The 14,834-nt window shown below is 38.7% G+C and overlaps 1 protein-coding gene across 1 annotated transcript in view; it reads left to right on the forward strand.

Annotated features, from left to right (window-relative positions):
- Window positions 1-3,680: 3,680 nt before the first annotated feature.
- LOC119875638 (ankyrin repeat domain-containing protein 26-like) overlaps window positions 3,681-14,834 on the forward strand; it is a 35,803-nt gene continuing 24,649 nt past the window's right edge. Inside the window, exons 1-4 of the mRNA XM_038532056.1 lie at window positions 3,681-3,864; window positions 5,151-5,265; window positions 5,423-5,596; window positions 12,485-12,591. Coding sequence (XP_038387984.1) covers window positions 5,191-5,265; window positions 5,423-5,596; window positions 12,485-12,591 — 356 coding nt within the window. The 5' untranslated portion in view covers window positions 3,681-3,864; window positions 5,151-5,190. The remainder of the gene's footprint in view (window positions 3,865-5,150; window positions 5,266-5,422; window positions 5,597-12,484; window positions 12,592-14,834) is intronic.

Here is a 14,834-nt window from a genome sequence, read left to right on the forward strand (position 1 = left end):
CCCACTGAGCAACATACGTCTTCAGCTGCCTTTGGACCCCTTGTAATTCTCCGTAGGGAGCGCTTTACAGACAGTTTTGATGTGATTTAACGGATTTTCAACAGTAGTAGAAAGGAAATTAAGGGGACGCCTGGGTGGCTGAGTGGGTGAGCATCTGCCTTTGTTTCAGGTTGTGATCCTGGGTCCTGGGAACCCCAGTCGGGTTCCTGACACGGAGCCTGTGTCTCTGCCTATGTCTCTGCCTCTCTGTCTGTGTCTCAGAATAACTAAAATCTTAAAAAAAAGAAATGAAATACGTATATGTAGTAGTTTGTTTTTAATGGACATCCTATACCAATGTTATTAAAGAGTGCATGCTGAGAGAAGTAATTCCCAGAATTACTTTGGATACAGGGCAGTATCTGACTCTATCTGTGTACAGTTTGTACCTATATTATTTACTGAGGGACCTTGGAAGGAGATTTGGAAATGGGTAGATGGTTCTGACTGTGAATAGGAAGTCTCATTTTTCTGAAAATGTGTACTCTTCCCGTGTTTATCAGTATTCCATGACGCAATAGAAACGTTATGGTTTTAGAAATTCTGAGCTTATTATACGTGCGGTCTCTGTTCTTTTCATTGTGATAAAATTAAGAAAAATTTTGCAATCACTATATTGTACACCTGAACTTTTTTTTTGTAAGATTTTATTTATTTATTCATAGAGACAGAGAGAGAGAGGCAGAGACACAGGCAGAGGGAGAGGGAGAGAAGAAGCAGGCATCATACAGAGAGCCTGACATGGGACTGGATCCAGGGTCTCCAGGATCACGCCCCGGGCTGCAGGCGGCGCTAAACCGCTGCGCCACTGGGGCTGCCCTGTACACCTGAACTTAATACAACTATGTTGTATGTTAACAAACTGGAACTAAAATGAAAACTTAAAAAAAATTTTATAGAATACCTTCCAGTTATTAAAATGTACCTTAAATTTCTTCAAATTTTTCGTTGACTAACAGCTGAAAAGACAGATAAATGAATGGAACAGATAGAAGAAAATGCCAAACACCTAAGTATATGTTAAGACTTTGTAACTTGATGCTGGTGACATTTCATATTAGTAGGAAAAGGTGAATCATTCATAATGTTGATGACATATCTGCTATTTGGAGAAAACTAGCTAGAATTTAATCTCATAAAAATAAGTTCCAGATGGAATACAGATTAAAAATGTTAAATATGCAAAATACAGTACAAGAGAAGAAAACATGAACGCTTCTATGCCCATTTTTTATGTTGACCAAGACCATTCTTAAGAATGACTTTAAAAGCAAGAGTTCGGGCAGCCCAGGTGGCTCAGCGGTTATAGCGCTGCCTTCAGCCCAGGGCCTGATTCTGGAGACCTAGGATCGAGTCCCACGTGGGCTCCCTACATGGAACCTGCTTCTCCCTCTGCCTGTGCTCTGCCTCCCTCTCCCCCTGTGTCTCTCACAAATAAAGAAAATCTTAAAAAATAATAATAAAAAATAAAAGCAAGAGTTCTGGAGGTTGATTCAGCCACATAAAAATTAAAACTCTCTGTATATCAGAAAATAATATTAATAAAATAAAGAGAATGTCCTTGCAAAATATTTACAACATATGTGTATCAGATACAAAAGAATATGTTTTACAGGGAAGGTATTAAAGGAATGAAATAGGGGGTCGGGTCTGGGTGGCCCAGTCAGTTGGCTGCTTCTGACTTCCTCTCAGGGTCATGATCTCTGGGTCCTGGGATTCAGCCCCTGGTGAGGCTCCCTGCTCAGTGGGGAATCTGCTTCTCCTTCAGCCCCTCCCCTCTGCTGGTGCTCTCTCTGTGTCAAAAAAAAAAATCTAAAATAAAAAAGGAGTAAAATCCCATTTTCCATCTGCAGGCTTTGTGAAGATAAGGAATGATGGTACTCATACTCCTGGTTAAAGTTGTTTTTGACTTTTCAGATAGTTCGGTGGTTAAGTCCCAATTGAAAAATATGTATTCCTTTTACCCATGAATTTTATTAATTTAAAATATCTTTAGTAAATAATTAAAGATAAACAATATACTATATGCTTTTCTCAGCACTATTTACAATAGCGGTATATTAAGAACTCATTTAATGGCCTTTATAAGTAAGTGGCAGTGTATCCATAGGCTGGACTACTATGTGACCACTGAATGTGGCAGAGATAATTGATACACATTAACATGCAAAGCTGTACTTTAGTGGATCATTAAATGAGGGGAAAAATGGTTTGATGATACAAACACATAAGCAGACAATGGTTTTGTGTTGGCCAAAAAGATGTGAAAAATATAAAATTAGTTATCTTGAAACATTTGGATTGTAAGTGAAATTTTTCTTGTTTCTTAAAAAAAAAGTCTGATTTCTACAGGAAAAGGTATATAAAAATTCCAACAAAGGTTTATTATCAATGAAGTAATCCAGGAGAACAGCAAGAATATGAATCTTGTGTAGGCAAAAAGAATTTCTATTTATTTACTTTTAAGAGGTTTCATTGATTCATTTGAGAGGGAGAAATCAGGCACATGAGCAGCAGGGAGGGGCAGGGGGACAAGCAGAAACCCCGTGGAGCAGGGAGCCTGATGATGTAGGACTCGATCCCAGGACCCGAGGTTCATGACTTGAGCCAAAGGCAGATGCCTAACTGACTGAGTTACCCAGGTGCCCCTCTTTCTATTAAAAAAGAAAAATTGATGGGCGAGGAGGTATTTTCTGACAACCTTTAGCCTCTTCAGAACTCAGGGGAATATTTTTATCTGTATTGTAGATTTTATTATGCATACGTTAAATATATACATATGATTTTGTTATGTGCAGCTTTATAACAAGCAATAAGTAAATAACAATAAAATTTTATTTTAGTTAAATCCTCATGAAAATAAAAAATACAAATGATACCGTGATAGCTTATAGAACTTTTGTTGTTTCCCTCTTCTGAAAAAAAGTAGCAAATATAACTGGTGCCTTGGTGGCTGTTTGTTGAGCATCAGACTCTTGATATTGGCTCTGGTCATGCTCTTAGGATTGTGGGGTTGAGCCCCCCGTCAGGCTCAATGTTCAGTGGGGAGGCTGCTTGAGATTGTTTCCCTCTCCCTCTGCCCTTCACCGCAGTCATGTATTCTCTCTCAAAGAAATAGATAAATCTTTAAAAACTATTGAACTCTCCAAATGTATTATTCTTCAGTCCATTTATTTCTCAAACAGAACCTGAACACGGGTTACGTAGCAGACATAGTCTACTCAGGATCTTTTCAATCTTAAAAAGATTTCATGTTGCCCAGTATGAACGAGATGAGAAATTTTATGTATTTAGGTTTCAAAGCTTTCTTTTCTTTTTAGTTATTTATTTATTTATGATAGTCACAGAGAGAGAGAGAGGCAGAGACACAGGCAGAGGGAGAAGCAGGCTCCATGCACCGGGAGCCCGATGTGGGACTCGATCCCGGGTCTCCGGGATCGCGCCCTGGGCCAGAGGCAGGCGCCCAACCGCTGTGCCACCCAGGGATCCGGTTTTAAAGCTTTCATTGTTAAGTGTAATCTCTCCACCCAACGTGGGGTGGGGGCTTGACGTTTTAGGACACATGCTCTACTGACTGAGCCAGCCAGGCACTCCTAAGATGAGAGATTTTATTTTATTTTGTAAAAGTTAAAAGACGTATTTATTTTAAAGGGAGAGAGAGGGTCATGGGAAAGGGGAGGGACAGGGGGAGAGAGAGGAACCCAAGCAAACTCCACCCTGAGCATGGAGCCTAATGTGGGGTTCCGTCTTACGACCTTGAGATCATCCTGAGCCAAAACCAAAAGTTGGACACTCAATCAACTGAGCCACCCGGGTGCCCCTAAGGTGAGAAATTTTAAATGGAAGTATTAGGACTTAATCTCACCTGAAGCTTTTCCTTGGAACTTCCTGTCAAAGGAAAACATTTCTGAAGATCAGAAATTGTAAAAGATTACCTTTACCTGCCCTTTTGACATTGCAATAATACTAAATACTAATATTGGTACTTGGAAATACTTGATTTCTGTGATTCTAAACATTTTTCTATTAATTGAAATGCTTAATAAAATGAGCTTCCCCACATCCCCCCCTCCAAAAAAGATAAAATGAGCTGTGCCTGTTTCTTTGAAATCCGAGTTTCCTTTGGCTCAAACTTCCTTGAAAAGCAAACTAAGAATTACTTAAAAATATTCTTTTGCTATTGTGGTCTCTTTTACCCGTCATGTGCTTTCACCTACTGAAAATTATTTTAGTTCTTGAACAATGTAATTCCAAGCATAGGACTAGAAGTGCAACAGACCTGTTGTATATGTCATTCTTTCACTTAAGGCACACTGTAGATTGTATGATGCCCCACTATTTATGTACCAAGAAGAAATTTTTAGAAATCATGCCAGTTATAGTTTTAAGACATTTTGAATTAGAAATTGGATTCCGATGTCAGAGATATTAAAAGGTGACAAAATGAGCATCTTGGAATCATTGAAATAGAGTATTCTTGCTCATCCTTAAACGTAGCTGCAAAGTAGGCATAATTGGATCATTTTACCTAATTGTAGTGAGTCTTTGTAAGTTGTAGTAATAGCTTTAATAATATTTGTGGTAGGAACTAGTATCTAAACACTTTGCATGGATCCTCATTTAAGGATCACGACAAGAGGTCCTGTGAGATAAGTACCTTTTATTTATTTATTATTACTATTGTTTTGTGACCTCTATAACCAACAGGGGTCTCGAACCCCTGGCTCCCGAGATCGAGTGACATGCTCTTCAGAGTGAGCCAGACAGGTGACCTGAGATAACTATTTTTATGCCCATTTTATGCCCATTTTGTGGATAAGGAAATTGCGATAAGGCTAAGTGGTCACTGTGAAGCGACAGAGTTAAAGTGGGAATCAAACCCAGGTTGAGCTGCCTCTTGAGGTCATGCTCTTCCTAATCAGATAGGCTGCTCTTTAATAGAGCGGTGAAAAATCACTAAAAAATATTGTACTTTCTTCTAAAGTAAACTAATTCTTTGTTTTGGAGTCATGAGAATAATGTAGTGTTTAACATTTACAATTCTATGAATTGATTTGCAATTTTTGAAAAGGTACACTGTAATTTCTTGACAAGTCCTTTCACACTCACAGAACTGCTCTCCACTTGGCCTGTGCCATTGGCCGTGAAGATATGGTGAAGCTCCTGGTAGATCGGCACTGCCAGCTTAACCTCTGTGATGGCGAAGACAGGACAGCTCTCGTGAAGGTGGGTGGTCACAGCTATGTCTGCCTGAGGTGGATTGGATTGAAGTCCTTGGAATGAACATTTGTTGCATTTAAACATAACTCATTGGTGAAACTTGTGGCATGTTTCCTTTCAATTCCCAGAATTTACATTCTGTTTCTTGTTGTAATGCTCACAGGCTATACAATGCCAAGAAGAGGCATGTGTAACTCTTCTCCTGGAACACGGTGCTGATCCTAAAGTGAAAGACAACAAGGGCAACACAGCTCTCCATTATGCAGCCCACGAAGGGATTGTCTCAATAGCAGAGAAGCTGCTTTTACAAAACGCAAATATAGAGGCCAAAAACACGGTACAAGTCAACTTTTTTTTTTACAACGTACTTGACATATATATATATATATATATACTTATTATTTATTTATTTATAGATAGCTGCAAAAGGTTTATATATATTGTACATATATATGTACATAGGTACATATATATGAAGACATCGACACTGAATTTTATACAGTAGGTCCTGTCATCATGGAAACAACTCCAAAACCAAAGCAGAGTGAGTGAAAAAGAAAAGTAATGCATATAGAAAGACCACATTCTGTCTGCTAGCCACCCTTCCACCCCAGAAAGAAAATCTTCCCCTTTGTGCCTGGGAGTAGATGGTGCCCTCAGAGCCCACAAAGGATTGAAGGCCTAGAGGGGAGTGTGGTGATGATGGAGGCCGAAAGGTGTGCAGGGGCTTAGGAAATGGATGCTTCTGGGGATGAGTAGGAGACCGTGACCCAGAGGAGTAGCTTGGGTGAATGTAAATGGGAGGAGAAAGCAGCAGGTTGTAATAGGCCTTGGGCACTCTAGGCCCTAAGGTTCAGAAGATGAGAGCAGGGGATCAGGTCATGACATCCTACAGGTGGTATCTGCTTGTGCTGGTAGCCACTCTGCCAGCCATGTACCACGGTGAGGCCTCCCATTCGGAGAGTAGCTCCTGCTCAGCCTATGTATTTCCTCAGTGGGGTGGTAGGTGGTGTGCATGGGGAGCTGGTGATGACCACACTTGCCAGTCTCCCTGTGTTTTCTTTGACATGCATTACCTTCAGTCGCTGCCCTTGCAGAAACACTGTTGTGTGCCATAGATAGGGTCGATTTTTCATATTTGGAAGCTCAAACATTTCCTGGATGAAAATATTTTGAAATAACTGTCTAAGCTTTTGCTTTAAATAACAACACTTTTTATTTTTGAAGATTGTATTTATATGAGAGAGAGCAAACAAGAGTAGGGAGGAAAGGCAGAGGTAGGGAAAGAAAAGGCCTTCCCACTGAGCCAGGTAGCCTGATGCACGGGGCTTGATGTCAGGAGTGGGATCGTGACCATAACCAGAGAGAGATGCTTGACCCACTGAGCCCCCCAGGCTTACCATAATACTTCTTCCTTCCTGCCTTCCTTTTTTAATTAAGCTTTTTATTTATTTATTTTTTCACCTCACTCTGGGGTTTATGTACTTATTTTATCTTTTAGTTTTTTTTTTCAAAATTTTTTAGTTGGAGTTCAGTTTGCCAACAAAGAGCACAGCACCCAGTGCTCATCCCGTCAAGTGCCCCCCCCTTGGTGCCCGTCACCCAGTCACCCCAACCCCCCACCCACCTCCCTTTCCACCATCCCTTGTTTGGTTCCCAGGAGACTCTCATGTTCTGTCCCCCTCACTGATATTTCCCACTCATTTTCTCTGCTTTCCCCTTTATTCCCTTTCACTCTTTTCTATTCCCCATATGAATGAGACCATATAATGTTTGTCCTTCTCCGATTGCCTTACTTCACTCAGCATAATACCCTCCAGTTGCATCCATGTTGAAGCAGATGGTGGGTATTTTTGTTTCTAATTGTTGAGTAATCTGTGGTATATGTCCGCAATGGAGTATTACTCAGCCGTGAGATTTTATTTATTTTTGAGGAAGTGAGCGAGCATCTACAAGCAGGGGATGTTGTGGGGGGGGGCAGAGGAAAAGAAAGAGAGTAAGAATCTGAAGTAGACTTTGTGCTGAGCCTGGCGCAGCGCTGGATCTTATAACTCTGATCATCACCTGAGTTAAGACCAAGAGTCAGATGCTCAACGGACTGAGCCACTCAGTTGCCCCTAAATAATGATACCTCTAAAGAAGCATTAGAGAATACAGGTTTCTTTTATGTATTTATGGCAAATATTTTTGAGAACACAGAATGTGTTCTGAAACTTTATTTTCAAAAATGTTTTCTCACCCAGTTTGTTTTCTTATTTAGTGTCAAACAACAGAGGAAAGCAAAATTTGCCTTGGAAATAGGCTTTGTCTTAAAACACAAAACAAGTGTATTTTACAATATCAAATCTTGCTGCTGTTGAGAAGTTCCTATTTGATCAAAAAGTGATTGATTAACACGGTCAGAGCTTGTCTTTTATCAGCCTTGACTTAAGAGGGACAAAAGAGGGGCAAAGGAGAAAGCAGTCAGGAACATGCAGAGTGATTTAGACATTTGGCAAGTGAGGGGAAATATCAAGACAAGGTTTTTGGATTGTGTTTGTTTTTCTTCAGTGTTTATGTTTAGGTAAGGAGTCTTCAATTTTCAGGGATAGTAATTCTTACTCACGAACCAGTGAGTGTGTTGTAAATTTATATAGAGATCAATTCTAGGAGGACTCTAAGGACATCAGATTGGCAGTAAACTGGTGGTTGAATGGGCACGAAAAGGGACGCCTGTGTGACTCAGTGATTGAGCATATGCCTTCGGCTCAGGGCATGATCCCGTGGTCTCCCGAATCGAGTCCCACATGGCACTCCTTGAATGGAGGAGCCTTTCTCCCTCTGCCTGTGTCTCTGCCTGTCTCTCTCTCTCTCTCTCTCTCATCTCTCATGAATAATCAATAAAATCTTTAAAAAAAAAGTGGACAAGCAGAGGAAAGAACACAGTATAGTATTTTGCAGCTATAGCCACTTAGATACGAGTCTAAACTCTGCTTGCAAATCTAGAATGTCTTGATGGAAGGACTATAAGGAGTGTGTAAATAATGGAATCAAGTTGCATTTTGAGTTTACTAGACCTTGTTCTACCTCTAGCCATGGAAATTGAATGGCAGGTTTGATAAGTGACTCATTTCTGTTTTTGGCTGAATCCTCAAGTGATGGGAGAATTGGCCACATAGGTGAAAGAGGAGACTGGCATGGTTGTGTACTGTACTAGTTCTCAGCTAGACTTGTGCTGGTGAATCACAGTCAACTAGGGAACTTTAAAAAGAATTTACAAGCCAAAACTGTCCCGTGAAGATTTCGACGGAGTGAATCCAATAACGTGTGTACGCAGAAATTTGGAAATAGGGTTTTGAGTTTCTGATACAACTCTTGGCTAAGAACTACTGAATGGGTAGGTATACATATACAAATTTAGAGATGTAAAAAATATTAAATCTCTGAAGTTGGGATACTGGCTACTTCCTTCCACTCTCTCCAACATTAGCCTTCATCTGTCTGTATCTCTTTGAGAATTACAGATGAAAATTATTGGTCATCTCGTTGGCTTGAAAAATAATTACCTTTTCTTCCAACTGTCAGTCATTCACCGGCACCCAGATGGGAAGTCTTTATGAGTAGTCTTTTAATAAGTAGAGTCTGACCCTTTAAAGATTTTACGTGTTTTGCTACCATTCTGATTATTACAAGCAGGGTTTTCCCAATTGCAGCAGTAGAAATCCGTGAACCTTCTTTTTTAGTTGAAGCTGTGCGATAGACTATCTTAGGATGTCTTTCAAATTCATAGGGCCCTGGCATAGTGTTTAATCACTACTGTGTTAAACATTCAGCATGTAGTTAGTGACAATACAGATGGTAATTGTTTTAATAACTTTGCTTCAGCATTCTCTGAACTCCTGTCTGTTCGGTTAGCAATGTGAAGGGAAAGTAATACAAATAGATTGTAGTTGAAACAAGCATTGGAAAATTCTGACAGTAGGTGTTAATGAGTCTTCACAGCAATTTTCCTTAGAAGGTGGGGCCTAATTTGTTGGTAAAACATGATCCTGATGCTTTAGGAAAGGTTTTGATGTCCAAGTATTTGTTTTATGCACGGCCATTGGAAACAGTCACAGCAAATAGAAAAACACAAGTAGGCTATAGACTAAATGTGGCCCCCGGATGTATTTAGTTTCCACTGTCAGTTGAGCTAACATTTAAAATTATGGCACGCATGTAGAACTCTGGATTTTGAGCTTTTCTTACAGATCACTTCTGGTACCCTTGAGCCCATGCTGCTGTTTGGTATGCTGTGCAGAGGCTGTCCCTTTATAGGAGGCGTGTGTCTCCAGTTTGCTCGTGTCCCCGCCTAGGTTCTTCACTGACTCGTGTCACCTGCTTTGCCTCCATAACCATTGAGTTTACAATTACTGTTTTATGGTATATGTTGACAAAGATTTCAAGATTTCAAGACACTCCATATTAATTTATAATATATATTTTGTATTTATGTTAATTTCTTAGGATTGGGATTGAATTTTCTGTTTCTTTGTCTCCTTTTTTTTTTCATTACTTTATTCAGTAATTGATGAGAGACACACAGAGAGAGGCAGAGAGCTAGGCACAGGGGGAAGCAGGTTCTCTATGGGGACCCTGATGTGGGCTCGATCCCAGGATCCCGGGTCACCATGCTAAACCACTGAGTCACCCGGTAACCTCAGGATGAATTTTCCAAGTTAAAATTTAAAAGTTGTTTTTTTTTTTTTGAAAACCATTTTTTCTTTAAATGTACTGTATTCGTGTTCCTTTTGGAATATCTGCAGTCATATGAGGTTAATCCATTTTATTTGGATATATTATGCATATTGCAGAGAATATTAAATTATTTAGTATTGATTGTGCTAAAAATAATCTATGTAAGCCAGTATTAGAATTTTTTTGTTATTAAGATTTTTCATTTTAAATTCATTTTACCAATCTATAAAAACAACAGTGCTCCTCCAGTATTCCTATTTTATTGATAAGCTGTTATATTTTTATTTCTGATTTACACTTTGCCTAAAATACAAAATAATTATAAATAGTAATCACAGTAGAAACTGGAATACTAAGAGGATTTTTAGAAGTGGATATGCCTTACGGGTCCCAGAATTAATATAATTGAAACCAAATCTCATACTTATTTCACGTAGCATAATATCCTATGTCAGTCAGAGGAATACAGTTATCATATGGTCATATTCATTATGTAGATGTTAGAAACAAAACAGAGTATCAGAGGGGAAGAGAAGAAAAAGTAAAACAAGACAGAGTGAGGGAGACACACCATAAGAGACTCTTAATCATAAGAACCAACCTGAGTGTCCTTGGAGTGGTTGGTATGGGTGTTTGGGGTAACTGGGTGATGGACATTACAGAGGGCACATGATAGAATGAGCACTGGGTGTTACATAAGACTGCTGAATCACAACCTTTTACCTCTGAAACTAATAATACACTATATGTTATTAATTGAATTTAATCAAAAAGGTAAAAATGAGAAAAATCTCATACTGAGCTTTCTAACAGTTAAGATAAAGCTTTATCATTGTATAATAGGAGTAAGTCCAAGGATATTTATTTATTTATGTATTTATTTATTTATGTATAAATTTTATTTTAATTCAGTTTGCCACAATAAAGTATAACACCCAGCGCTCATCTCATCATTTGTGCCCTCCTTGACCAAGGACTATTTATTTTTTTAAAAAATATTTTATTGATTTATTCATGAAAGACACTGAGAGAGAGGCAGAGACACAGGCAGAGAGAGAAGCAAGCTCCATGCCGGGAGCCAGATGTGGGACTTGAACCTGGGACTCCAGGAACACACCCTGGGCTGAGGGCAGGAGCTCAACCTCTAAGCCACTCAGGTTTCCCAACCACGAACTACTTAGTATAAGCATTCAATGTTCAGTTGAAGCTTATTCTTTTATTTATTTATTTATTCTTTTTCTATTTTTGATTTCTACTAAGCTTTATTTACGTATTTTAGAGAGACAGCTTGTACATGCATAGTCTTGGGGGATTGGGTGAGGGGAAGAGGGAGAGAGTATCTTAAACAGACTTGGTGCTGAGTGCCAGGGGAGCCCAGAATCCAAGGTGGGGCTGGATCCCACCACCCTGAGACAAAACCAAGGGTCACTCAACTGGCTACGCAACCCAGCTACCCTGAAACCTAGCTCTTTTCATTCAGAGTCCATCTCCTTAGTGACTCCTTAGTGACTCAGTGTTTTGTGTTGACATCTGGGATCCCATACCATTGATAGAAGAGAATCAAGCAAGTTTGTACAACCTGGAGAAAACCCTCGCCTTTATTGGAAAGTTCTTAAAGCTATATCCCTGAGAACTCTTATTTCTCAAGTATTAATGTTTGCTACAAAAAAAAAAAAAAAGGAATTGTCAAATGGGGATAAGCAAATGTAAATGGAGTTCATTTGTGCTACATGTATAGTGCAGTTTTGAGTATTTCACAAACATAGATGATCATTGAATCTTTCTTTTGGGGCACAGTGTCTTCCTTCTTGCAAATTATGTATTCTTTGGAATATAATTGAAAAAACACTATTCCAGAGATATCCATTAAAATCAATAACAATATTTTAAATATTCACTACTATGTTTTAGAGAGTGGAGATACAGAGATTAAAAAAATCACCCCTGCCTTTGAGAAGCTCTTGGTTTAGATGGTGTGGAATAGAGTGTACCATGGTATATTATGTGAGAGAAGCAAAGATTCTTGGAGCCAGGCAATGTTTGAAGCGAGTTTGTAGAATGACTTCAGGTAATCTATGAAGAGGTAGTGGAGGTCTATTTTTTTTTAATTTTACTTTTTAAAAGGATTTTATGTTTTTGAGAGAGACAGAGAGCAAACAAGCAGGAGAGAGAGCACGAGGGGAGGGGCAGAGGGAGAGGGAGAAGCTGACTCCTTGCTGCAGAGGGAGCCCAAGGTAGGGCTCCATCCTGAGACCCTGGGATCATGACCTGAGCTGATGAGCTGAAGGCAGATGCTTGACCAACTGAGCCACCCAGGCTCCCTGAGAAAGCAGTCTTTTAAAAAGAAGAAGCAGGTGGTGAAAACACAGAGTGGTGAGAAGGAAGGGGCTAATTTTATTTTACTTTCTACAGTATATGTTTTAAGTTTAGCAGAATGTATAGAAATTTTAAAATTTAGCATGCAAATATGTAATTTTATAAATTATAAGTTGTCTTTTCACTTTTACAGGATGGCCTCACACCAGTTTTAGTTGCTCTAAATGAAAACAAAGAGCAAATGGTGAAATTTTTAGTAGGAAAAGGAGCACGTCTACTTTCAGGGGATACGGTTAAAAGGTAGAGTATTTTTTTGTTTTGTTTTTTAAACCTTACTATTTTGTCTTGAGTGGTAACAATTTCTCATGTCATAAATTTTATCTTAAGATGATTAAGTTATAGTCATATAGTGAAAAATGTCAGGATGTCATCTCTTAGGTAGAAAGCAATTTTTCTGACAGGCCAACATGAACAGTGTATAGCAGAATTCATATTTCTTTGTAATATTGATTGATGTCATTTGCAATAGTTTTTTTGCCATCGGATTTTATATTAAAAGGGTTTCATATTAATATTATTAGTTTTATAATGGGGACTCCCAACTTGTAGTTTACTTTATGACACAATTCTGGATATCTGAACTCTTTTATTAATATTTTTTAAGATTCTATTTCATACTTTAAAAGATATACAATAAGCATAAGTAGGAGTTGTTTTGTTTTTTTGGATGACACTTTGCTTTATTACTTTTTGTTGAAGAATACTGATGTTGTTAGATGATCCCGAAGTGGTTACCATTAGCAGATACTCTGGGTTCATCAGTTTTTATACTTTTTCATGTCCAGTATGTTTTATCATTTTCATTTTTAATTGGAATGGATTGAAGGATGAAAGAGAACCTTAGGTGAATAGACTCTTCCTTTAATGAGGATAAATCATAGGTGAGTGATAAAGAGAAAAGAGATGGACTTTAGATTCACAGAAGACTAGGTTTAATTGTTAGCTTGCCTCCTTGCTGGGTATGTGACCTTGGAAACATTACTTACCATCACCAGATACATATCCTGATATGAAAAGGAGGATAATAATATATCCTTCAAGGGTGGTTGTGTGTAAATAATTATATATATATAATCATGTGATTTAGTGCCTACCACATGTTTAACTTAACATCACTAACTGCAACTATGACTGTTTTCTTATCATTAGTGTGAATATTACTGTTTTAAGCCTACAGATAGCTTTTATACCGACCTGGCCTCCAGGTGGTTTGGAGGTACACTGTACCAGTTTAAGGAAGAAATGGGGATTTTTAAAATGATTTTATTTATTTATTCATGAGAGACACACAAAGAGAGGCAGAGACACTGGCAGAGGGAGAAGCAGGATCCGGAACTCCAGGATCACGCCCTGAGCCAAAAGCAGACACTCAACCGCTGAGCCACCCAGATGTCACAAAATGGGGAATTTTTTTTAAAAAACCCTTCACCTATTCAGATCAGTGACCTCGGCATAGTTTCTTGTTCATCAGAGGGTTTTAAATTAGCAACTTCTACTATGATACCCAAGTGGAACCAGAGACTTCTTTTTGTCCCTTCATTTTAGCCGTGGGGTTAATTTACAAAAATGAACACTTGGACATGTTAGTGGTCAATTCTGTAGCAACATGTGAGATATTACCCTGATGAAGTATATCAGATTAGGTGCTTAAATACTCTGAGTTCTTAAGGATGAAGTTATCTCTCTGTTATTTTAGAATAGCCCTTATGCTTGCTGTAAAATATGCTGTAAAAGATGAACCATGAAATATAGTCAGTCTTCTCTTTAGGAAGGTTTTCCTAAGATGTATATGGATGGACTGCAGAAGAATATGCTATTATTAATAGTATTAATATGTAAGTTTACATTAAAATGCTAGTTATTACTAGGATACCTGGGCGGCTCAGCGGTTGAGTGTCTGCCGTGGGCACAGGGCATGATCCCGGGGCCTGGGGATCGAGTCCCACGTCTGGCTCCCTGTGAGGAGTCTGGTTCTCCCTCTGCTGATGTCTCTGCCTCCTCTCTCTCTCTCTCTCTCTCTCTCTCTGTGTGTGTATGTGTGTGTCTCTCATGAATAAATAAGTAAAATCTTTTTTCAAAAATGAAAATAACTTAAAACATGCTAGATATTTCTCAACTGAGGTTTAAAATATAGTAAAATAGTGTTACTTCCTAGGTAACAGCTGAGAAGGTATAATTTGATTCAGCACTTTGGGATGGCAGTGAGTTAGAGCCTATCATCACCCAGAAACCAAGCAAAAGGCTAGACTAGTTAGAAGTAGCAATGGGTGCAGGGTTCTTTATGTCAGGACTCTTGAGACCTTTATCCTTAGGGATCCTCACTGTATCTGTTTCATTCCAACTATAACCCTTCTGCATGGGGTTCACATAATGTTATACCTGGGTGCTTTTTAAAAAGATTTTATTTATTTATTTATTTATTTATTTATTTACTTACTTACTTATTTATTAATGAGAGCAAGCACAAGTGAGGCGGAGGGGTG

The sequence above is a fragment of the Canis lupus genome, chromosome 2 (genome assembly GCF_011100685.1).
Source record: "Canis lupus familiaris isolate Mischka breed German Shepherd chromosome 2, alternate assembly UU_Cfam_GSD_1.0, whole genome shotgun sequence".
NCBI lineage: Eukaryota > Metazoa > Chordata > Mammalia > Carnivora > Canidae > Canis > Canis lupus.